The sequence below is a fragment of the Ovis canadensis genome, chromosome 4 (assembly GCF_042477335.2).
Source record: "Ovis canadensis isolate MfBH-ARS-UI-01 breed Bighorn chromosome 4, ARS-UI_OviCan_v2, whole genome shotgun sequence".
Classification (NCBI taxonomy): Eukaryota; Metazoa; Chordata; class Mammalia; order Artiodactyla; family Bovidae; genus Ovis; species Ovis canadensis.
Window position 1 is genome coordinate 80,774,696 of NC_091248.1, and position 26,005 is coordinate 80,800,700.

A 26,005-nucleotide genomic window follows, 5' to 3' on the forward strand; every position below is an offset into this window, starting at 1 on the left:
TGTTGGCTAGTGTATATAGTGCTGTACGAACATAGGAGCACATATGTCTTTTAAAATTAATTTTATCTGGATATATGCCCAGGAGTGGGATTGTTGGATCTTATGGCAACTCTATTTTTTAGTTTTTTTAAGGAACCTCCAAACCGATTTCAATAGTGGCTGCACCAGTTTTCATTCCCACCAACAGTATAGGAGGATCCCCTTTTCTTCAAATCCCCTCCAGTATTTATTATTTTTAGACTTTTTAATGATGGCCATTCTGACTGGTAGGAAGTGGTACCTCATTGTGGTTTTGATTTTCACCTCTCCAATAATTAGAGATTTTTCATGTACCTGTTGGCCATATGTATGTCTTTAGAGAAATGCCTATTTAGGTCTTCTGCCCATCAGAAAAGTTAAACATTTTAAAACATGTCATTTATTCTCCTGAGTCTGATCTAGACAATCTTTGTTAGACTGAAAGTTAAATGGATTCAGTTCTTCCTGACCCTCTCTCTCATTCCATCATACCCTTTCAACCCCCTAATGACGTGGACAGAGTTCATCCAGTATGACTTGATACAAAAGGTATGTTTTTCTTACAGGCTTATCCAGAACCAGATCACGGCCAAGGGGATTGCCCAGTTGGCAGAGGCATTACAGAAGAACACTGGCATAATGGAGATTTGGTAAGACTGCGTTACCACTTTTTGTAGCGGCAACAACAGTGATTATTTATTTAGCACCACTGACTATGTGCTATGCACAATGTAAGGCAATGTGCATTTATTTCTCATCTTTCCAACAATCTGTAAAGTAGGTAGTACTGTTTCCATTTCACAGATGAAGAAACTGAGGCCCAGACCCAGGTCACACCTAAGAGGAGAAACTGAAATTCAAGGCTGTGACTTCATAGTTAGGACTCTTCTGCAGTCCCCCTGTCCTAGATTGTACAGGGGCAGACAGACTGAGAATTGATGCCCACTGAGAGATGGCCTGGAGTCTGAAGCACATTCTTTTCCTCTCTGGGCTTCCAGGCTGTATTTGAGCTGACTGTACTCTTTTCGAACTTCCTGTTTCTCTTCTGAGGACTTGCTTATGCCAGCAGAAGGAAAGCCCATGGCCTACCTTACTGCAATGTTGCGCCCCATTCCATTTCTTGTGCCTCCCACGGGACACATACAGCACCCCCCCATTCCCCCACAGGTAGGACTGGGCTACATTCAAGGGGGTGAGGGAATGTGTGTGTCGCACTAGTAACAGAAAGGGCCCTGACTGCCTCAGTACTGATGTAACCGAGTTGAGAACAGAGGGCCCCTGTGTCCTTGAACCCGGACCCGGACCCACCAAGAGCTCTGGAATTTGCTCTCTGCCCCAGGCCTGGCCTGAGATAGCCCAGCAGAGTGTGAGGCTCAGACCAACATGGAAAGCCTGGCAGTGGCCAGAGCCAGGTTCCCTTGGAGGGCAGAGACCACAAGGAGTTCATGCTCCATCCAGGGTCCTGAGGTCCATGGAGCAGCCTTGCCATGACCCAAACCCTCAGTGCAGGGGGTAGTTATCTTTAACTATAGTGCTTTCTTCGTACTGGGGAGAAGAATTTCATAGCCCCAAAAATATAAGTCAAGGTACAGCTTTTTCCCTGACCTTGGCTGCTAGAACGGCGTTTTTTAAACTTTACTTTAGAACTCCTTAGAGGATCACAAATTGGTTTGGTAGGTTGTAACTAGCATTATTTAAAGAATGAAATGGAGTAGAACACCAGAATGCTGTGTGCACACTATGAGATATTTCATAATCTAATTTCAGATGTGGGTGTGTATGTATAGATGTGTACCAGCATAGATGCTGGTTCACAATGTAAAATGTTCTTATTTGGAGGCAAAACAAAAAAAACATTCTAAAACATTATGCTTGAGAAAAGAGCCCAGGCTCCAAACAGACTGATGGAGGGGCTGTGGCAAGTCGTCTTCAAAGCCAAGCCTACTCAGCCAGGAATCCTTTCCTAGAAGCACCCCATTTGCTGCTGACTCTGTTGTGAGAGGACAGGGGACCAGGCTGAAGGACAGCTGGCCTCCACTCTGCTCAGTGACTGGTTTAAGGACATGCAGCTGCTTTAATTCTGACTAGCTTGAAATGGCCCACCAAAGACCATTGTTCTTACACAAAGAACTATTTGTATAGGACTCAGTATCAGTCTTTAAGGCAATGCTGTGTAGAACCTGAATGAGGCCTTGGTGTCAGGAAGGATTAGAAAAGAGGACAAGGAGGACGTCTCGGGCACTGGCCCAGGAGGATCTTCAGCCTCTGGCTCATCCCAGAAGTCTCACTTCATGGGCTTCCAGGGCTGGGGTCAGGCTCTGCCCAGCGTCACCACTGGCAGAGATTACCTTCGGCCAGCTCCTCGGACTCTTTGTAATAACATTTATGTCTGCCTCATCCCTGTTCAAAAAGAACTTGAGATATGAAGTCCCTCCTTGAGTTATGCCTTCAAAGACAGAAATGAGCAATATTCAATGACCCGATGTCATAAATTATAGCACTTAACCACACTCTGTTGCAAGAGCCTCCTGTGAGGCTGTCTCCTCCAGACTGTGAGCTCCTTGAGGGTGGGGCCTGTGTCAGGGTCACTGCAGAGTCCCCAGGGAAAGCACAGCATCTTAATTTCTTGAATAACGAATGAGTGCCATGTGCTGTGCTGATTCCGAGAATCCAGTGGTGAGCAAGATGGAGCTGCTCTCATGGGTTTTACATCCAGTGAGGAAGACAAAGGAAAAAATTATTCAAGTAATTATTTAATGACAATCATGATGAGTGCTGGAGAGGGGAAGGCTGAGACAGGAACCTGATACAAAGGAGGTTTCAGGGAAGGTCTCCTGAAGGAAGTGGCGTTTAAAGTAAGCCATGAGGGACGAATAGGAGATGATCAGCTGAGGTGGGAAGACTGTTCCAGGAAGGAGAACGTCATGTGCAAAAGTTCTGAGGCGCGAAGGAACATGGTGCCTTTGAAGAACAGCGTGGAAGAAGGGCCACAGGAGGTGGAGGTGATAGGGTGGAGACTAGACCCTGAAAGGTCTATGGGCCCTGCTGGATATTTTTGGTATTTATCCTAAAAGCAGTAGTAAGTCATTGAAGGGTTTCAAGCAAAGAGGGATGTGCTCAGAGCCACACTGTTTTTTTTTTTGTTTTTGTTTTGTTTTTTAAAAACCACCCTGGCTCCTATAGGAAAGTGGACTGGGAAAGGCCAGAGGCCACGTCAAGGGACAGTTAGCAGGACAGCACAGTGAGGCAGAGAAGAGGTGATAGGTACTCAGATCAGGACGGCGGTGGGAACATGTGGAGAGATTCCAGGAGCCATGCTAGGGATATTTAGGAAACAAAACTTTGTGACAGAACATGAAGGTGGGGAAGGTGGTAAGGTTAACCTCCAGGTTACTAACTGGCACAACTGGAGGAAGAGTGGTGCCATTCACAGAGCTAGGGCACCCTGGGGGGAGGTGCCCACTATGAGGTACCTGGGAGGCATCCAGATGGAAACGTCAAGTAGGTAAGAGGCTCCGGAGTAGGGAGGTCTTGCCCAGGTCACTGACATACAGATGAAGCCAGGGATAGATGAGGTTCTTCTAGGGGAAGAGGGCTGGGCCCCAAGCCTGGAGGAAATCCATTATTTAGAAGCTATATGGAGGAGAATATAAAAAAGAAGATGGAGTGATCTGATGTAAATATCAGAGACTGTAAATATCAAGCCAAGAAACAGATGGTAGTGTTTCAAGGAGGAGGAAGAAATGCCTGTGAGGATCAAGAAAGATAAGGCCTGAAAAATGTCATTTAAATTCAGTTTTATAGAGGCTATTGGTGACCTCAGACCCATTCCATGGAGTGCTGGTAGCTCCCTGAAGGGATTTTTTTAAAATTGGATTATAATTGCTTTACAATGTTGTTAGTTTCCCTTACAACAGCATGGATCAGCTGTGTGTATACATCTCTCTCCTCCTCGGGCGCCCCTCTAGGCCGTCACAGGGCGCTGAGATGAGCAGCTCCCCGTGGCGCTCTGTTTTACATGGGCGTGCATATATGTCCATGCCACTCTCTCAATCTGTCCTGGCCTCTCCTTCCCTCACTGTGTCCACAAGTCAGTTCTCCATGTCTGCACCTCTATTCCTGCCCTGCAAATAGGTTCACCGGTACTGTTTTTCTAGATTCCATATATATACATTAATATATTTTTCTGACTTACTTCACTCTGTATGACAGACTCTAGGTTCATCCACACTGACCCAGTTTTGTTCCTTTTTGTGTTTGAGTAATATTTCATTGTATAGGTACACCACATCTTTATCCATTTGTCCATGGACATTTAGGCTATTTTAAGTAGTGCTGCAGTGAATACTGGAGCACATGTATCTTTTTGAATTGTTTTCTCAGAGTATATGCCCAGGTGTAGGATTACTGGGTCCTATGATAGTTTTTCGGAGAAGGCGATGGCACCCCACTCCAGTACTCTTGCCTGGAAAATCCCATGGGCAGAGGAGCCTGGTGGGCTGCAGTCCATGGGGTTGCTAAGAGTCGGACACAACTGAGCGACTTCACTTTCACGCACTGGAGAAAGAAATGGCACCCCACTCCAGTGTTCCTGCCTGGGGGAGCCTGGTGGGCTGCCGTCTACGGGGTCGCACAGAGTCGGACATGACTGAAGTGACTTAGCAGCTTAGCAGCATCATAGTTTTTAGTTTTTTAAGGAACCTCCCTACTGTTCTCCATAGTAGTTGTAGCAATTTACATTCCCACCAGCAGTGCAGGAGGGTTCCCTTTTCTCCACATCCTCTCCAGCATTTATTTGTGGATTTGTTTTGATGATGGACGTTCTGACTGGTGTGAGGTGATACCTCACTGGAGTTTTGATTTGCATTTCTCTAATAACGAGTGATGTTGAGCATCTTTTCATGTGTGTGTTGGCCATCTGGAAAGGATTAATATCAAACAAGTCATCGAGATGGCCGAGTAAGAGGATGTGGAGCTCACCTTCCCCCAGATACATCCAAGTGTAGAACAAGTCTCATGGAAAACTGGAAACTGGCAGGAGAACGCCTATACAACCAAGGCTCCAAGAAAGATTCCCATGTAATCAGGTAGGCTGGGTAAAAAAAAAAAAAAAGAATCAGGTGAGGATGGCACCCCACGGAAAGGACTAAGAGGAAAAGGAAGCCTGGGAAGTGAGCGGGTTGAACCACAGACTGGGTGTCCCAGTCCTGGGCTCCTGTGCAGAGGAGACAAGCCCCGTTGGCTGCTTGGAGAACCAGTATGACAGAAAGGCTGGCGCGCCTAGGCTCCACTTGGGAGGAGTGTGGGTGCTTGCTTGCCACCAGACAGGGCAGAAAGAGGTCTGCCCGAGTGGCTGCCACCTCACTGTGCTCCCAAAGCCGCGCTGAGCAAACACCCCAGGCCCACTCACTCCACACCACAGATTGGCACTGGATCTAGAGAAGCCAAGTCCTGGCAGAAGACCTGATCTAGGGACACAGACGTGGCCCCCAGGAGCCTGCTGACAGCACTAACAAAGCAGCCCAGATGTCTGATGGCAACACAGCCACTTCAACCCTAATGCCATGACCCCCACTGCTAGCCAAGCAGATGCTCCAGCCTCTCCATGCCACGACCACAATGGGAAGAAACATGACCTTGGGCTGCACGTGAGCCGCCTACACAGGTGGTGCATCAGACCTCTGTAAATGCACAAGCCCCAGTGCAGGGAGGAGAGAAAACATACACTTACAGGGAGCAGAGCCAACTCTCTAGCCCAAAGCTCAGGGCATTTGCTCCAGCAGCTCGGGAGCAGCACCTGCCCTGTGTGATGGTCACTGAGCAGAAAGGAGGTCCCACATCACATCCTGTGAAGGTTCTAGCTCTTTTAGTTCTAGCCATACTCCATCAAGGTGATGGTGGCCAGCACACCCTGAAGAAGACATGGCTGGCATCCACAATCAAATCCAGTCCTCACACCAAAGACATTGGGCACACACAGTCTACACAGGGACACTCACATAAAAACACCTCTCCATGACCACAACAGATTACTTTTCTCTTTTTCAGTGAATTTAGGTGAAACAGTTAAGGAAAAAGCAGAGGAACTACTCCCAATTGAAAGAGCAAGAGAAGCCCCCTGGAAAAAATAATGAAATAGAGGCAATTGGTCTTTTTGGTAATTTTTATTACCAAAAAGCTGGTAATAAAAATGCTAACTGAATGAAGAAAGGAAACTGATCTAAGCACAGATCATTTTAACAAAAACTATAAAAAAGATCTAATCAAAAATTCAATTTCTGAGATAAAACTCACTGTAAAAGCAATAGCAGACCAAATGACACAAATGCAAATGATCTGAAAGATAAAATAATGGAAGTCAATCAACATAGCAGACAAAGAGAATGAAAAAAATGAAAGCAACATATGAGACCTATGGAATAATATAAACTGTGCCAGTGTCTGCTGTGTAAGGATTCCAGAAGGAGAAGAGGGAATAAAACATGTATTTGAAGAAATTATGGCTGCAAACTTCCCAAACCTAAAGAAGGGAACAAATATCCAGGAACAGGAAGCACAGAAGGTCCCAAATAAGATGAATCCAAACAGAACCACACCAAGACACACCGTAATTAAAATGGCAAAAGTCAAAGAATTCTAAAGGCAGCAAGAGAAAAACAGTCCTTTACAAGGAAATCCCCATCAGGCTATCAGCTGACTTCTCTGCAGAAACCTGGCATGCCAGAGGAAGTATTAATAGCGTGATATATTCAAAGTCCTGAAATGGAAAAATATCAACCTAGGATACTTAATCCCAGGAAGATTACCATTTAGAATATAAGAATTTCTCAGAAAAGCAAATTACCATTACAAAACCTACCCTAAGAGAAATGCTGAAGAATCTTCTCTAAATGGAAAAGAATCTATAGGAAAGGGAAAATACCAATAGGAAAAGCAAATATATAGTGAGGATTGACGATCACTTAAACCAGTACATGGATTAAAAGTGAAAAAATTGTAAAAATGACTATAACTACACTAAACAATAAAGGGGTAAGCAGGGAGATATAAAATATGACATTAGGAATTAAAAATGTAGCTCTAAGGCAAAATGAATAAGAGCAAAAATAAACAAACGGGACCTGATTAAACTTAAAAGCTTTTACATAGCAAAGGAAACCCCTGAAAAAATGAAAAGACAACCTGCAGAATGGGATAAAATATTTGCAAATGATGAAATTGACAAGGGGTTAATGTCCAAAATATACCAACAGCTCATACAACTCAATATCAAAAGAACAGCCCAATTAAAAAACGGGTAGAGGACCTGAATAGACGTTTTTCCAAAGACAATTTACAAATTCCCAACAGGGACATGAAAAGGTGCTCAACATTACTAATTATTAGAAAATGCAAATCTAAACCCAATGAGGTATCACTTCACACCTGTCAGAATGGACACCATCAAAGTCTACAAATAAATTCTGGAGAGGATATAGAGAAATTGGAACCCTCGTACACTGTTGGTGGGAATGTAAATTGGTGCAGCCACTATGGAAAACAATGTGGAGGATTCTTAAACTAACAGTAGAACTACCATATGATCCAGCAATTGCACCCCTGGGTATATATCCAGAAAAAGATAAAACACTAATCTGAAAAGATACACGTACCCCAGTGTTCACAGCAGCACTATTTACAATAGCCAGGACATGGAAGCAACCCAGGTGTTCATCAACAGATGACTGGATTAATATGTGATAAACACACACATATATGTACACACACATATGCACAATGGAATATTACTCAGCCATAAAAAGAATGAAATACTGCTATTTATAAAGTGGATGGACCCAGAGAATATTATGCTAAAAGAAATAAGTCACAGAAAGAAAAACTATTATATCAGGTAAATGTGGAATCTAAAAAATAACACACATGCCTGTATATAGGTAAAACAGAAACAGACTCACAAATATAGAAAATGAACTCGTGGTTACCCTCCAAAAGGGTGAGGAACAAATCAGGGGTATGAGATTGACATATATACAAATTACTATATTATAAAATAATAATATACTGTGTAGCACAGGAAATTACACCCATTATCTGGTAATAACCTGTAATAAAAAATAATGTTCAGAAATACTGAATCACCATGCTATACACCTAAAATTAACACAATACTGTAAATCAACTATACTTCAGTTTTAAAAAAGAAAAAAGTGTTTGAATTTCAGGGTTGTGTGAAGCATGAGAGTGTGTTAGGAACACATGTTGGGAAGGTGTATACAGTAGTCCCTCACTTACTTGTGTTCTTTTTCTCCAACAGCTTAAATGGAAACTTGATAAAGCCCGAGGAGGCCAAGGTCTTTGAAGATGAGAAGCGGATTGTCTGTTTCTGAGGGGATATTTTCTCGTGGGTGGGTCTTGGCCCTGGGGGCAACTCAGTGCAGTCACCTGGCTTGGATGGTGGCATCCAGGGTCTGCTGAGGAGGGACTTCTAGGAATCCAGCCTTCATGATGCAGATCAAGTGGGATCTGGCAGAGATCCCTCCAACTGGCAGAGGCCCCGAGTAGTTGTTACAATTCTGCAGGAAAAAGCATGAGCCATTTTAGTGACTGTAAACTTTCTATAAAGAGATGTTAATGCACAGCCGTGATTATTTAAATCTGCACCTAGAGGAGTGAGACTCAGAGCTCGTAGGAACGCCTGCCCAAAGGCTAGGGGGAGCGAGTCAGTCACCGCCGTGCTCACTAGAGAGCTGATGACATGGTGCACAGTTGGTACCATGTTTCTTGGGGGGCAAAGGTGCTCAACAAAGGAAAGTATTTCACCTGAAATACTGTCTTCCTCCTCAGTGCCTCCCCAAGTGTTGATACTATTCCCACCTCACTGTAGACACTGAGGGGGTGCAGTGTGGGGGTTTGACTCCTCCAAGGCTCTGTAGGGATTTGGTGCCAAAGGAAGGACCCACATGTGCTTTTGTCTTAGTCCTGGAGTCTCACCATCTGCTGACAAAGATGGCAGGATGCCCTCTTCACCAGACTGAGGGACAGGGCAATGTCTTCATAATACTGAGGCTCCACTCAGGGCTTTCATGGGATGGGGCTGACCTCTAGAAGGCTGATGCTATGGGCTCTGCCCCAGGAAGAAGAATCAGTACCGTCCTCCAAAAGGAACCTTGTGGCCGTGGCATCCAAACTGGAGCTTCTCTCTTGCTCTGTGGAGAAAGGCAAGTCTCCTGCCCCTGAGCAGTTGTGAGGGTGGCTGTGTTGGAGGCAAGGCTCAGAGTTGCTGAGAACTCGGCTGGGAGAGCATGTTAGACCCCTGCCACCATGGCGGGCATGCAGTGGATGCTAAATGGGGGGAAGGAGGAGGTTTTACCAGATAACTCATTCATTTGCTAATTCATTTGTTAGTAAAATACTGAAACCCTCATTTCTAATTGAGTTCAGTTCAATCGCTCAGTCATGTCCGACTATTTGCGACCCCATGAACTGCAGCACATCAGGCCTCCCTGTCCATCACCAACTCCTGGAGTCCACCCAAATTCATGTCCATTGAGTCAGTGATGCCATCCAACCATCTCATCCTCTGTCGTCCCCTTCTCCTCCTGCCCTCAATCTTTCCCAGCATCAGGGTCTTTTCAAATGAGTCAGCTCTTCACATCAGGTGGCCAAAGTATTGGAGTTTCAGCTTCAACATCAGTCCTTCCAATTGTCTGAGTCAGGGGTTTTAAAAAGGAAGTTGGCCTGGCAAGCACGCTGTGACCCCTTTAGAGGCATTTACTGCATTGGGTGGGGGCCCAGGGTGACGTGCTGTGAGGAGAACCAGACGAGGGACAGTCAGAGGCATCCTCAGTGTTATCCTTCACAAATCCCTCCACCTACCAAGAGAAGGAAGAAGGCAGAGAAAGCATCTGAGGCCCCTCCATCTAACCTCCCAGTCCACACAAACGGCTTCTCAGAGGGAATACCTTGAGTCCCTGGTGGTTGGGGCCAGGGTATGGTGGCATAGCCAGATTTCATGGCCCTCACCACAACCTGATGGGCTGTCCCCTACCCTTCTCGGCTGTTCACTGCCAAGTAGAGGACCAGGGTGGGCTTGTACCCACTGTGGCAAGAGGCACTGAGCTGACAGGGGTAAGTGGGAGGCCCGTTCAACAGTACATTGGAGTTGTCAGAAGTCCCCCCAGGCTTTATACAACAGCCCCAGTTAAGAAGGGTATAATTCAACAAGTTAGCCCTGAAAGTTAGGGGAAAAATCCTGTACAGTCACATGGGAGCTAGTCCCCTAAGGTCCTGGCCACCCCAGGTTTGGGTATCTCTAACAGTCACCACCTCCACCCCTACCCCCACCCAAGGGAGGATCTCTCTTCCAGAATATCTGAGCAGCAGATATGCCCACATCACATAAAGGACTGAGTGCTTGGTGAGTTGAAGGCCAAGGGTGCTTAGAACAGACTTCAGACTTGCCAAGTCAGAAAACCACACTTCCCAGCTGACAGAATCATATTTTATTATAAACTGCTAAAACTAAACTTTTGAGATTCTAAAATGAACCAATCTCTTTAACAAGTGGTGCTGGGAAAACTGGTCAACCACTTGTAAAAGAATGAAACTAGAACACTTTAACACCATACACAAAAATAAACTCAAAATGCATTAAAGATCTAAACGTAAGACCAGAAACTATAAAACTCTTAGAGGAGAACATAGGCAAAACACTCTCCGACATAAATCACAGCAGGATCCTCTATGACCCGACTCCCAGAATATTGGAAATAAAAGCAAAAATAAACAAATGGGACCTAATTAAAAGATTCTGCACAACAAAGGAAACTATAAGCAAGGTGAAAAGACAGCCTTCAGAATGGGAGAAAATAAGAGCAACTGAAGCAACTGACAAACAACTAATCTCAAAAATATACAAGCAACTTATGCAGCTCAATTCCAGAAAAATAAACGACCCAATCAAAAAATGGGCCAAAGAACTAAACAGACATTTTTCCAAAGAAGACATACAGATGGCTAACAAACACATGAAAAGATGCTCAACATCACTCATTATCAGAGAAAGGCAAATCAAAACCATAATGAGGTACCATTTCACGCCAGTCAAAATGGCTGTGATCCAAAAGTCTACAAGCAATAAATGCTGGAGAGGGTGTGGAGAAAAGGGAACCCTCTTATACTGTTGGTGGGAATGCAAACTAGTACAACCACTATGGAGAACAGTGTGGAGATTCCTTAAAAAACTGGAAATAGAATTGCCTTATGACCCAGCAATCCCACTGCTGGGCATACACACCGAGGAAACCAGAATTGAAAGAGACACGTGTACCCCAATGTTCATCGCAGCACTGTTTACAATAGCCAGGACATGGAAGCAACCTAGATGTCCATCAGCAGATGAATGGATAAGAAAGCTGTGGTACATACACACAATTTAGTATTACTCAGCCATTAAAAAGAATACATTTGAATCAGTTCTAATGAGGTAGATGAAACTGGAGCCTACTATACAGAGTGAAGTAAGCCAGAAAGAAAAACACCAATACAGTATACTAACGCATATATATGGAATTTAGAAAGATGGTAACGATAACCCTGTATGCGAGACAGCAAAAGAGACACAGATGTATAGAACAGTCTTTTGGACTCTGTGGGAGAAGGAAAGGGTGGGATGATTTGGGAGAATGGCAATGAAGCATGTATAATATAAGAAACGAATCACCAGTCCAGGTTTGATGCAGGATACAGGATGCTTGGGGCTGGTGCACTGGGATGACCCAGAGGGATGGTACAGGGAGGGAGGAGGGAGGGGGGTTCAGGATGGGGAACACGGGCGGATTCATGTTGATGTATGGCAAAACCAATACAATATTGTAAAGAAATTAGCCTCCAATTAAAATAAATAAATTTAAATAAATAAAAGACAAAAAATAATAAAATGAACCCAGAAACTACCAAATATTACTACTTCTAGAGACTATGAAAATTAAAACTGTTGCCTCTAAGGGAAACTGAATTTGTGTGGTATTGGGTTAAATTCTAACCTGGAAATACTTTGGTCTTCCAGATGGTGAATGATGGATTTTCTTACAAAAGAGAAATTAGACTGCTAAGTTGTTGGAAAGGTTCTCCACTGCCCATAGGTGAACTTCTCTGCAGAGAAATGGAGAGAAAAAGATAATAGGAAATTGGGGAGGGGAGGAATTCCACAAACTTAGGATACGACTGTTTCCAGAGGACATGTTAGTTGATTGTTTCAGACCTACATGTCCATGTCGACTTGGAACTTACAAAATAAGCCATGTAAAATCACTGTGGGGCTTTGGGCCACGTCTTAAGACTGTCAGAATTTCAGTTTCTACCTTGAAAACGGAAACCCCAGAGTACTGACTTACAAAGTTGTTGTGGGGATTAAATGAGCTGCCGCATGGAGATCAGCACAACGCTGGTGCAGGGTCAGTGCTCAATGAAAGTGAAAGTCGCTCAGTCGTGTCTGATTCTTTGAGACCCAAATCTCCAGGCCAGAATACTGGAGTGGGTAGCCTTTCCCTTCTCCAGGGCATCTTCCCAACCCAGGGATCAAACCCAGGTCTCCCGCATTGCAGACGGATTCTTTACCAACTGAGCCACAAGGGAAGCCCAAGAATATTGGAGTGGGTAGCCTGTCCCTTTCTCCAGTGGATCTTCCTGATCCAGGAATCGAACCAGGGTCTCCTGCACTGCAGGAGGATTCTTTACCAACTGAGCTATCAGGGAAGCCCCCAGTGCTCAATACACAGTATGATAACTCGGATTTGATCCCTAGATCAGGAAGATCCCCTAGAGAAGGAATGGTAACCCACTCCAGTATTCTTGCCTGGGAAATCCCATGGACAGAGGATCCTAGAGGGCTAAAGTCCATGAGGTCCCAAAGTGTTGGACATGACTTAGCGACTAAACAACAACAATTGTAAAACCAATGTTTCTCATTTCTGCTCACAGTGGCATCCCCCAGTATCCCCTTGACACTTAGGCTTAGGAAACGTCCCAACAAGGTCAAATATAGCACTAGAAGTTCTCAAATTCAAGTCTAGAGGCATACAGCATTGAGCTTCCTGCAGTATCCTGACACCTTCAGTGAAAAGCACAGCCATGAGTTGTCATCATTCTTACAATTACGTGTCACTCACTGAACAGAGGGAGGGGCATCCATGTCTTCACTGCACAGTAAGAACAGAGCAAAGCTGGCACCACCACACAAAGCCAGGCCCGCCAGCCTTTGCCAGGTGTCCCTTTCAGCTCCCCAACTGGGAAGGCACATTTGGCTCGTTGGTGTTTTGGTCCACTTCCAGGGGTGACACATGTCTATTTCCAGTAACTAATTGCTCACTTACAGGAATAAAAATCCTTGCTCTGGACCTGAAAGGCAAAAGCATGACCATCATCTCAGGTCCATAGAGAGGAATTTTAATGAAAAGCGGAATTAGCTGGTAAGGAGGCCAAAGCTCATGTTGCTGCACAGATGGGCTGGCCGCAGAGCTACAGGGCCCAGGGGCCATCCCAGCAGGATTCTCACAGACTTAAAGCTGAATTAACTGCACCCAGACCAGCTTAAAACTCTTTCGGAAGCACTAAGGACTAAAAAGAGGGTAGGCCCCCAGTGATTTGTAATGAAATGAATGAATGAATAATGAAAAAAGATTTTAAACCAGGTAAATTATAAAATAAGTTCAAAAAATATAAAATAAAATAAGTTCAAGGATGCTAAACAAGTTTCTGATTTTCCCCATATCTACTTAGGTGCTTTTTGGGGCAAATAGCAAATATCAAAATAACTTGATCTTTTTTTTTCCTTGACAGTTTCCTCTCTGTCACATTTGTATTACAAAAGCAGTATGACAATATTAAAATTTTTAAAATAATGCTTCAGTTCAGTTCACTGGCTCAGTCGTGTCTGACTCTTTGCGACCCCATGAATCACAGCATGCCAGGCCTCCCTGTCCATCACCAGCTCCTGGAGTTCACCCACACTCATGTGCATCGAGTTGGTGATGCCATCCAGCCATCTCATCCTCTGTCGTCCCCTTCTCCTTCTGCTCCCAATCCCTCCCAGCATTAGGGTCTTTTCCAGTGAGTCAACTCTTCACATGAGGTGGCCAAAGTACTGCAGCTTCAGCTTCAGCATCAGTCCTTCTAATGAACACCCAGGACTGATCTCCTTTAGGATGGACTGGTTGGATCTCCTTGCAGTCCAAGGGACTCTCAAGAGTCTTCTCCAACACCACAATTCAAAAGCATCAATTCTTCGATGCTCACCTTTCTTCACAGTCCAACTCTCACATCCATACATGACCACTGGAATAACCATAGCCGTAACTAGACGGACCTTTGTGGGCAAAGTAATATCTCTGCTTTTTAATATGCTGTCTAGGTTGGTCATAACTTTCTTTCCAAGGAGTCTTTTACTTTCATGGCTGAAATCACCATCTGCAGTGATTTTGGAGCCCCTAAAAATAAAGTCTGGCACTGCTTCCACTGTTTCTCCATCTATTTCCCATGAAGTGATGGGACCAGATACCATGATCTTCGTTTTCTGAATGTTGAGCTTTAAGCCAACTTTTTCACTCTCCTCTTTCACTTTCATCAACAGGCTTTTTAGTTCCTCTTCACTTTCTGCCATACGGGTGGTGTCATCTACATATCTGAGGTTATTGATATTTCTCCTGGCAAACTTGATTCCAGCTTGTGCTTCTTCCAGCCCAGCCTTTCTCATGATGTACTCTACATAAAAGTTAAATAAGCAGGGTGACAATATACAGCCTTGAGGTACTCCTTTTCCTATTTGGTACCAGTCTGTTGTTCCATGTCCAGTTCTAACTGTTGCTAACTGTTGCTTCCTGAGCCAAAGATCGAGAAGCTCTATACAGTCAGCAAAAACAAGACCAGGAACAGACTGTGGCTCAGATCATGAACTCCTTATTGCCAAATTCAGACTGAAATTGAAGAAAGTAGGGAAAACCACTAGACCATTCAGGTATGACCTAAATAAAATCCCTTATGATTATACAGTGGAAGTAAGAAATAGATTTAAGGGACTAGATCCGATAAACAGAGTACCTGATGAACTATGGATGGAAGTTCATGACATTGTACAGGAGACAGGGATCAAGACCATCCCCATGGAAAAGAAATGTGAAAAAGCAAAATGGCTGTCTGGGGAGGCCTTACAAATAGCTGTGAAAAGAAGAGAAGCAAAAAGCAAAGAAGAAAAGGAAAGATATTCCCATTTGAATGCAGAGTTCCAGAGAATACCAAGGAGAGATAAAAAAGCCTTCCTCAGCGATCAGTGCAAAGAAATAGAGGAAAACAATAGAATGGGAAAGACTAGAGACCTCTTCAAGAAAATTAGAGATACCCAGGGAACATTTCATGCAAAGATGGGCTCGATAAAGGACAGAAATGGTATCAGAAGCAGAAGATATTAAGAAGAGGTGACAAGAATACACAGAAGAACTGTACAAAAAAGATCTTCATGACCCAGATAATCACGATGGTGTGATCACTTACCTAGAGCCAGACATCCTGGAATGTGAAGTCAAGTGGGCCTTAGAAAGCATCACTACGAACAAAGCTAGTGGAGGTGACGGAATTCCAGTGGAGCTATTTCAAATCCTAAAAGATGATGCTGTGAAAGTGCTGCACTCAATATGTCAGCAAATTTGGAAAACTCAGCAGTGGCCACAGGGCTGGAAAAGGTCAGTTTTCATCCAATCCCAAAGTAAGGAAATGCCAAAGAATGCTCAAACTACCACACAATTGCACTCATCTCACACGCTAGTAAAATAATGCTCAAAATTCTCCAAGCCAGGCTTCAGCAATATGTGAACCGTGAACTTCCAGATGTTCAAGCTGGTTTTAGAAAAGGCAGAGGAACCAGAGATCAACTTGTCAACATCTGCTGGATCATTGAAAAAACAAGAGAGTTCCAGAAAAACACTATTTCTGCTTTATTGACTATGCCAAAGCCTTTGACTATGTGGATCACAATAAACTGTGGAAAATAATGCTTCAGTTCAGTTCAGTCGCTCAGTCGTGTCTGACTCTTTGCGACCCCATGAATCGCAGCACACCAGGCCTCCCTGTCCATCACCATCTCCCAGAGTTCACTCAGACTCAAGGCCATCGAGTCAGTGATGCCATCTAGCCATCTCATCCTCGGTCATCCCCTTCTCCTCCTGCCCCTAATCCCTCCCAGCATCAGAGTCTTTTCCATTGAGTCAACTATTTGCACGACATGGCCAAAGTACTGGAGTTTCAGCTTTAGCATCAGTCCTTCCAAAGAAATCCCAGGTTTGATCTCCTTTAGGATAGACTGGTTGGATCTCCTTGCAGTCCAAGGGACTCTCAAGAGTCTTCTCCAACACCACATTTCAAAAGCATCAATTCTTCGGCGCTCAGCCTTCTTCACAGTCCAACTCTCACATCCATACATGACCACTGGAAAAACCATAGCCTTGACTAGATGGTCCTTTGTTGGCAAAGTAATGTCTCTGCTTTTGAATATGCTATCTAGATTGGTCATAACTTTTCTTCCAAGGAGTAAGCGTCTTTTAATTTCATGGCTGAAATCACCATCTGCAGTGATTTTGGAGCCCAAAAAATAGTGTCTGACACTGTTTCCACTGTTTCCCCATCTATTTCCCATGAAGTGATGGGACCAGATACTATGATCTTTGTTCTCTGAATGTTGAGCTATAAGCCAACTTTGTCACTCTCCTCTTTCACTTTCATCAAGAGGCTTTTTAGTTCCTCTTCACTTTCTGCCATAAGGGTGGTGTCATCTGCATATCTGAGATTATTGATATTTCTCCCAGCAATCTTGATTCCAGCTTGTGTTTCTTCCAGTCCAGCATTTCTCGTGATGTACTCTGCAAATAATGCTTATAATAATGCTAATAGCAACTTAATTTTTGCATGTCATTTTTCCCTATTTTGCCTACATGGAGACTTTTATTACTGTAAAATACATGTAATATACAATTTATCATCTTAATCATTTCTATACATTTCAGTGGTATAAACACATTCATATGTTGTGTAACCATCACCAATGCCCATCTCCAGAATTACTCTTCTTGTAAAACTAAAACTCTATGCTCATTAAACATAATTCCTCCTGCCCCCACTTCTGGCAACCACCTACTACTATCTTTCTCTATGATTTTGACTATTCTAGTTCCCTCACATAAGTAAAGCCAAACAGAGTCTTTCTGTGACTCTTAGCATGATGTCCTCAAAGTTCATCTATGTCAGAATTTCCTTTTTTAGGAACAGTGAACATTTATAATTTATTTAGTTTTCCCACAGTTATTAATCTTTATAATTATCATTTGTATTGTATTGTTATGTTAATTTGCTTAATTATGTCCCAGGTATTAGACATTCAGGTGTCCAGACTGGCTGTAGGGATGATTATTATAGACATTTCTATGGAAGTAAAAAAGTTTCTTTAGGATTATTTCTTTGGAGTGGGATTAGCAAGTCAAAGATTCTTGCTGTGAATTTTAATTTTTTTTTTCAATCTACATGAATCCATCAGGTTTAGGAGTCTAATAAATGGTTTGGAAGTGGGTGGAAGTTAGAGAACAATGTACTATCTCCTTTGAATAGGAATGAGACTCCCTGCCTTGGACCTGTACCCTAGATGGCACCCAGGCCCTGCCCACACACACAGGGATGCTACCGCCACAGACAGGCCCTGGTAAGTTCAGCCTTCTTACCATGCCAGTGAGGACACTGGCTCAGAGGGCAAAAGAGACTTGCCCAAGGTCACACACATTATCTGTAGAGCAAGAACTAGAACACAGGCCTTCTGGCTGGCTTTATTTTCCCTTCTGTTCTGACAGTCTGTAACCTCCAGTTCATTCTCCAGTTGACCTTTTTTTTTTTGCCAAGCCTATTAAACCTGATCTCAATCCACTAGGGCAAGTTAAACAAAATGAACTCTGCTCCCCAAGGACTTAGGTGGGGTATCTTAAGTGTTGCTCTGGGAAGTCTGGTCTTATTTTTATATACCAATGATGTGAAAAGCTCCAAAACTCGGGACTCCTGTTTTCAAGTCTCACTGACTGACAGTCTCAAGGTGAGGAACACCCTGGAGAATGTCGGGTGACCCAAGTCTGACTCTTCAAAGCCCACACATCCTCTGCCAGCCACAACCATGGGACTGGACCAAAGGAAGTAGGTGTATTCCAGAGACCTGGGGAAGGTCATACTGGGATTATTTCCATCACAAGAGGGCAGCATGTATCCAGCGATTAGTCCATTACATAAGTGGCCTGAAGGATTCAATTGTGTAGGGGGTGCTGATACTGATCCAATGTTCTACTTACATAAAAATCCAAAGTACATGGTGTTAAGAGCAATTTCATTGTCAGTGCATTCATCCATGACTTCAAAGACACTGTTAAGTTAGGGAGAGAAACAGCAGAGTTACAGCCAGGTCTGTGGGTACTGAGGGTCTGGGTTCAAATTCCAGTGCTGCCACTTGTGTGACCTTGGACAATGACTTAGCTTTTCTGTCCCTGAGCTTTCCATCTGTAGTAGTACTGCTCCCTTTGCAGGGCTGTTTGGTTACGAGGAGTAAATTAATAAATATTTTTATAAAGCACTTAAAACAGTGTCTGACATGTAGTAGGGCTCTAGAAGTAGCAACATTTGTTATCTAATCAGACCTTTCCCCTCTAGCACGACCTTAATGAGCATCAGAGATAGGGCAAAAGAAGGAGCAGTGCTAAGCCATCATTCCCCACCTTGAGAGCCCCTCTGAAACAACACCGCCATTTTCAAACTGACAGCAGTGTCTAGACTTGTAAGCAGCTCAGAAACCAGAAGCCAGAGGCTGAATACCTATGGGATAAGAACTAAGCTTCCTAGGTGGCATGAGCGATAAAGAACCCTCCTGCTAATGCAGGCAGACCTAAGAGGTGCCAGTTCGATCCCTGGGTTGGGTAGATCCCCTGGAGGAGGGGACAGCAACCCACTCTTCTTGTCTGGAGAACCCCATGGACAGAGGAGCCTGGTGGGCTCTGGTCCATAGGATCACACAGAGCCAGACATGACTGAAGTGACTCAGCATGCACGCAAGAACTAAGTATCCTGACGTACCTGACACTGTCTCCATTTTTATTTTGTTAAGGAACTGCCTGTCCAGGTCCTATTCAGAAGCAGGGATTAGGCAAGCTAAAAGTCTGTTGCATTTTAAGTTGACTTCACAGATATTAGAGTGAATTATCTGGCATTCTACACTAAAATCGTATGGCTGAAGGTCATTTCTGTCTTTGATGTCAGCATGTGGTTCTGTGTTTCTAGCATTCTTTTCATCCACTTGGTTGACATAGCTACTGATCCCCCAGCCTCCAGCATAAACGAATAATGGCAGTCTTGAGAGCTAGCAGGAGAGAAGAGTAGTGATGGAGGGAGGTCAGAACAGGAGTGTGGAAGGTGGGTGGGTTAGCCACTGGAATCCTGACTCCCATCCTGATTCATACCCTCCTATTGCTGTGTCTTGTCCAGGAGCTGGCCATATGTGTCGGGACCCATCAGCCTGGCATCTTGGGCACTGCATTTGTACGGAGCCAGCAGCTCATCACCTACTGAGCAGCTCCAGGGAACGGCCCAGCTGCCCACCGCTGCTTTTAGATCTCCCAGTGGGTACTCACCAGACAATGTGTGAGATCTCTTTCCTTCTGCTGAGTCAACATATATTCCCAAGAGGAGGGCCTATTGGTGGTCAACGTTATGCTTCCATCTGAATCATCTAGTCCATTTTTCTCAACTTTTTTTCATTATCACCCCTGTAAAGAGAATTTTAAGACATTTTTACCTAATCCCCTCTTCCACCATAAAACTCTTAATACCACAAATATACTGTATTTCTGTTTAGGTACCCTGACCCTGCAGGCCATTGAATAGCTAAACTCTTTTTCCCCCACCAAGAACCAACTTTTACCTCCTTAGGGGTGATATCCCTCCTGTTGATAGTCAAACCCTAGATAATTCTTGTCTCCTTTGTCTATTCCAAGAACCCCTCTGTCAACATAAAGGCTGTTGGCCTTTCCACACATTATTCAGCATCTAATTCAAGAAATCTTAGTAGGTATAAATTTTTTCATTCATTCTTTTCACTCTTTTATCTGTCCTGAAAATAATTATATTCTATGTGCAAAAACTATGCTTATGTTACTTTGTAAAAGGGGAACAATCCATCCCAACAGGGACAATTACAGTCTGAAGCTTTCTGGCACCAGGAGCTTCAGAGATGAACGTCTATGGCATGTCCCCAGTGACTGCTGGCAGGCTCTGGGTAGATCTTGAGGCCGACCAAATGTGCCTTTGCTGTTACCCACTTCTCATTCTCACTTCCTGGTTCCCCCACCGTCATATCCTCTCCAAGAAACCCAGGAATATCCAGAATTCCCCCTTTGAAAGAGAACCCAGGCCTCTGCCCACTCCAGGCTGCAGACCTCCCACATCAACCCTCCCCACGCACTATTGCTACACTCAGCTAAATATTAAAACATTACACGGATTCAAGTAATTCAGAATAAAATGGAACTAATAGGATTACCTCTGTCAGATGGTTTACATTTCAGAAGAGAAGCTGGCTGTTCAAAATACTCTCCAATGAGACACATAAGCCCAGAGAAACTTCAGATCAAATTAACGTTCATGTTCTCTCAGCTGTCTCCCCCCATGACCCCAGAATGAATCCAGAACATGGTTGGCTCTTCAGGTCTGATCCCTGCAGTATCTTGGCAGAACTGAGAAAGTCCATCTGTCTGTCCATCCATCCAGCTCACAAATATTGAACACCTACTTCATGCCAAGCACTCTGGAACTGCTAGGAATACAATGGTGTCATGTCTGGGACTGGATTTTGGCCTATTCACAAGTCAGAAGTTAGACACTGTTTCATGGAAGCTAGCATGAGACCTGAGCCTCCTGGGTCAAAGACACAGTACTTCATTATTGACAGAACAACAGACAGCCAATGATGAATAGAGAGGTCTCAAGAAGGAGATTACACTGCTGCTGAATGTTTCTGTAAGTCAAAGTAAATGCCCATGCATTTAGTGACACAGAGGTTATGGGTCCCCTTAGTAACAGCCGTTTTGTTAAACTGGAAACAGGGAAGCCACTGGAGCGGACTGAGAAATAACTGGAAGAGGAAAATACCTTTCCAGAAATACCATGTGAAGCAGAAAGACAGGACAGTGGCTCAAAGGGGATATGGAGTCTAGGGAGGGTCCCTCATCTGACTTGAGATGAAAGTGTTAGCCACTCAGTCGTGTCTGACTCTTTGCGACCCCACGGACTGCAGCCTGCCAGGCTCCTCTGTCCATAGAATTCTCCAGGCAAGAATACTGGAGTGTGTTGCTATTTCCTTCTTCGAGGGATCTTCCTTCTCCAGGGATCAAACCCGTGTTTCCCATATTGCAGGCAGATTCTTTACCATCTGAGCCACCAGGGAAGCCCAACTTAAGATGAGAAGGAGCTAAATGTTCATGGTAAAGATGGGATGGGAGGGAAAGGTGAGTACTAGAGGAATAAGGAATAAATGAGAATGCGTGGCTCCTGAGAAGGCAAGGAGGCTGGGATCTCCAGCACAGGTGACAGACTGGCTTCACATGGGAAGAAGGGCTGTGCCATTTCAAGAGGAAGTTAAGGCAGTGCAGACAAGGTGTTAATGCCATGGTCTACATTTACTGTTAAACAATTATCTCTTCAGAGGGTAACAGGAAAGCAAAAACAGAGTAGAATATATTTCTTCTAAACGTGAAAACATTTTTCAGGAGGATTTTTGCTCATTTCAATTCCTTTGTGTTGGAAAAAAAAAAAGGTATTAAGTAAGAAGTATTTGCAATCTTCCCTCAAATACCTGTCCTCAGGAGGAAGGCTGCAGGGCCCATCATTGCTGAACAGAAAAGAAGGGACACCAGGAGGATAGTGGCATTATGGCAAATTCCTACAGAAAGCTCTCAAGATTCTAGGCCCTCTTCTAATTATTTATAGATACTCATTGTTTCTTCACTCCTCACAACCATTTGGAGGAGCCACAGAGAGTTTAAAAGTAATTTGCCCAAGGTCACACAGTAAGAGAGACGGCAGATACGCCAAAACAGACAGTCTGGCTCCAGAGCTGTATGTTTAACCACTTATACTGGCAATACGCTGCTGCTAGTCGTAAGGGCATAACAAGGAGATGACCTGTAGATGAGCAGAGACAAGAGGCCCTCGTGGGAGAGACAGGAGAGAATCTGGGGCAGATGAGAGAAAGGAGGGAGGAATGAAAAGAAAAATGGGATGCTGAGAGAACTGGGGAGAGAATGCCCGTCCTCCGTATTTACCAGGAAAGGTCTCAAACCTACAGAAAACCTGAAATAATAAGCAAACACTCATATCCTACATACATTGACAAGTATTAACATTTCATCATATTTGTTCTACCTTAATATATTTTTGATATAATTTTTCTATCTGCTATAGCATTTGAAAGTCACTTATATACATCTTGAAACTTTTATGTCGAGGCTTCAGCATGCATCTCCTAATAGGCAGTCTCCTACAAACCTGAGTTTCTGATGTATTGGTAAATATTTCATTCTCATATATAGGTCTGAAGAGTAATTAAAAATATTAAATTGTCAATTATACCTCAAGAAACCTCAAATTTTAAAAAGTCATTATGACTTCTTCTAACCGGCTAGCCACTGAACTGAGGGTTTTTTTTTTAATACTTTATCTCATTTAATCTCATAAAAATCCTATGAGTTACTTTGTGGTAATTATCCCCATTTTATAGGTGCAAAACTGAGGCACTGTGTCGTTAAATTGCCCAGGGTCACACAACCAGCTGAAATGATAGGCTATGACCCTGGACATTCTGGATCCAGAACTCAGGGTCTTGACCACTGTACTGATACCATCAGGGAGGCAAAGCACGCAGAGTACCTCACCCTGAGTATAGAGGAAAGCTTTCTGCCATCGCAGGTGGCTCAGTGCGGCCTAATAAAGCAAAAGTTAAAAGAAAGTGAGGAAGTACTGAACTTCTAACTTATTTATTTACAAGTGACCCTAAATAAGGGTGAATCTAAAGAGTAAAGAGTTAAAGATCTAGATTAAAAATCTAGCAATTAAAGGTTGCTTCACAGTATGGATTCGGTTACAAAGCCATAGGCTCTTGATAAACTGAATTCATAAAACATCAGGTAAATTTAGGCCATAAACTACAACATCATCGTCTTAGTGCCGGTGTTACTAACCTGAATGTATCACGTATTGGCAAATATTTCATTTTTTCATACAGACCTGAAATGTAATTTTAAAACAAAATCATTATAATTTTTATTAAAACCAACCCTGCTATTACAACTCGATTCAGAGACTATGAATACAGCTGAAAGCTGGAATCTCTTGTCAAATGTGCGACTGAGCTGTTGTACACTTGTGAACGATTTGCCTACTTTGCACATGAGTACTGCAGCATGTCTGGAGAGTGCTAGCACTGAGCGCTCCCCAATAAATCACTTTTCCCTCCACCTACGGGGCTTGCATTGGATACTGCTAAATCGGCAAACACATGCAAGTAGAAGCCTTAAAGGTACTTGCAGATTGGGGCTTGCCCCCTCTTGCTGCTGAGAATGCTTCCCCCACCATGTGAATTACCCCAGGCGAACCTGCTGGAGACACGTGGTCCAGCCAGCAGCCAGCTCTAGCTCTTATCTCAGGACACATGAGTCAGGCCATGCTAGACCAGTCACCCCCAGCTGACCCACCTGCTGGCTGTGGCTGCGTGAACAAGTATAGGCAAGAGCCTACATTTCTAATGCACAGAATCATGAGTGAAGACTGTGGTTTTAAGCCACTAAAATTTTGAGGTGGTTTGTTACCCACAAAAGCATAATTGAAACAGTCCATAAAAATTAAGGAAGGCTAACTGCTGTAATAAATAGACCCCTAAATACATAATGGCTTAAATAAGCAGAAATTTATCTCCTTATATAAACAGTTTAAAGAGGTTGAGGTTGGTGGCAGGGACCTCTGTCGGAGACCCGGGCTGTCAGTTCTTGCCATCATCAATGTGTGGTTTCCAAGGTCATTTTAGGCACCATCAACTATTAATAGAAGGCAGAAGTAGAGCATAAAGGACGGGAAATGGGACATTTTATTGGGCCTGGCCATGAAATAGGGTCTATCTCTTCTGTTCACATGTTGTAGGTAGAACCCAACCATGTGGCTAAGCCTAACTGCAATGAAGGAATCTAGTCGTGTGCCTAGCAACAGGAGGAAGTGGTTTGATGAACAACTCACGGCTTGATGCTACAGAACTGTGTTGGCTTTTTAGGAAATAAAAATCATGCCTGTCAGATCCAGTATGGCAGACTGAAAACAGACTGAAAATTAGAAAGATCTGAGTAGGGTTTGGGTTCCATATTCATCAATTACATATAACCTGAGCAAATGACCTAATCCATGTAAATTTTCATTTCTTCCTCCAAAAAATAGGGAAATTATCCTCTTCAGTGGGTTGTTGTGAGGCTTAAATGCCAAGTACAGGGTAGAGTGTCTGGTGCGTGATAGGCATTCAATAAATGGGAGCTGATGGCATTATTACTAAACTGAGTGGTGTGAGAAATCAGACAGCATGGAGAGAAATAAAGAGTAACATCAAGCTATTCAGATAGCAGTAGGATTGTCAACGACAGTTCCAAGCGTAAGTCATGAAAGTCTAACTAAGCAGTCTTACCACAAAAAGAAGGGTTTATTTAGAAGGATAGAAAGACAGGTTGCAACTCTCAACATCAAAGACAGATCTGCTAAGCTGAAACCACTTCCAGGACTAGATTAACCAAGCTGCCACACTGTGAGGAAGCCGGGCAGCTACATGGACCCGTTTGTGTAGGTGCTCTGGCAAACAGCCCCAGCCAAAAGCCAACATCATCCACCAGTGGTGACAGAGCATTCAGTGGACTCCAGCCCCAGTCAGCTGAGAACTTGCCAGCACCAGCTAATAGTGCATGGAGCACAGATGAGCTGTCTCTGCCAATCCCAATCCAACCGCAGGCATGTGAATAAAATAAAATCTTTATCGTAAACCACTAAGGGGTGCTCCACTCGGCAAAAAAACCCGGAAGAATAAATATGACAAATTAGTAAGGCTTTTGACTTTTTGTACATGGTGAAACGCTAGGTAAAATGTCAAATGAATATGAATAAAACATAATATTTTGAAGCAATCAAGAGGTATGGATTTGATCTATATGTAGCAGCATAAACGGATCTCAAAAATGCAGTAAAAATTATCACAATGATATACAATGAACATTTACTTACACTTGAAGAATGCACTCAGAGCAATCCTATGCATCTTTTAAACATTCATATTAATTAACTAAATATATAGAAGGTACCTCAGAAGGACATGTATTAAATACTACGGTGAATGTCTTATGGGAGTGCAAATGGGGATAAAGAGAAAAAAGAACAACAAAAATGAAAAGAGAGTGTCACATAATTGCTAAACTTATTTCACATTTCCTTTGGGCACACAGCTAAAACCTACTTCCCATCCTCTTAGCTGTAGCCACATGACTGTGTACTAACCAACGGCATGTAGGCGGAAGTGATAAATGTGGTCTCCAGGTCGGACTCCCAGAAAAGGAAAAAGTCTTGGCAAGTAGTAGAAAGGTTGCGACAGCCCCACCTAAACATAAACAATGGTCACCATATATCAACAACAATATATCAATGATGAGACAAGGCAGCTTGGTGAAGACAGTGGACCCAGACGGGGCAGAACCACTCAGCAGGCACGTCTCAAACAAGAAACGAGACATTCTGCAACTACATTCTGCATAAAGTAATTATGCACCTCCTGTTTCTGACATGACTTCTTTTTGTCAACAACTCTATCTCTGCTTTAAATGTATCGCCTCCTAGATAAAAT

General features: G+C 43.6%; 1 protein-coding gene and 1 long non-coding RNA gene across 6 annotated transcripts in view; one reads left to right on the forward strand and one right to left on the reverse strand.

The window, feature by feature from the left end:
• Positions 1-9,442, forward strand: part of NOD1 (nucleotide binding oligomerization domain containing 1) — a 92,633-nt gene extending 83,191 nt beyond the window's left edge. For all 4 annotated transcript variants that reach the window (XR_011256694.1, XM_069588060.1, XM_069588062.1 and 1 more), the window contains 2 exons: positions 585-668; positions 8,333-9,442. Coding sequence is in view for 3 of the 4 variants with exons in the window: in XM_069588060.1 (XP_069444161.1) it covers positions 585-668; positions 8,333-8,405 (157 nt within the window). In the remaining variant the exon portion in view is untranslated. The remainder of the gene's footprint in view (positions 1-584; positions 669-8,332) is intronic.
• LOC138439387 (uncharacterized) lies at positions 2,754-23,125 on the reverse strand. Of its 2 annotated transcripts, XR_011256700.1 has the most exons (9): positions 20,627-23,125; positions 19,719-19,853; positions 18,390-18,460; positions 13,188-13,416; positions 12,063-12,171; positions 9,168-9,360; positions 8,311-8,591; positions 4,999-5,110; positions 2,754-3,651 (listed from the first exon to the last, which is right to left on the reverse strand). It is a non-coding gene; the product is annotated as an uncharacterized lncRNA (long non-coding RNA). The 2 variants fall into 2 exon arrangements; XR_011256699.1 differs by lacking the exons at positions 4,999-5,110; positions 20,627-23,125 and having other exon boundaries at positions 2,756-3,651; positions 19,719-20,240.
• Between the last annotated feature and the right edge of the window lie 2,880 nt (positions 23,126-26,005).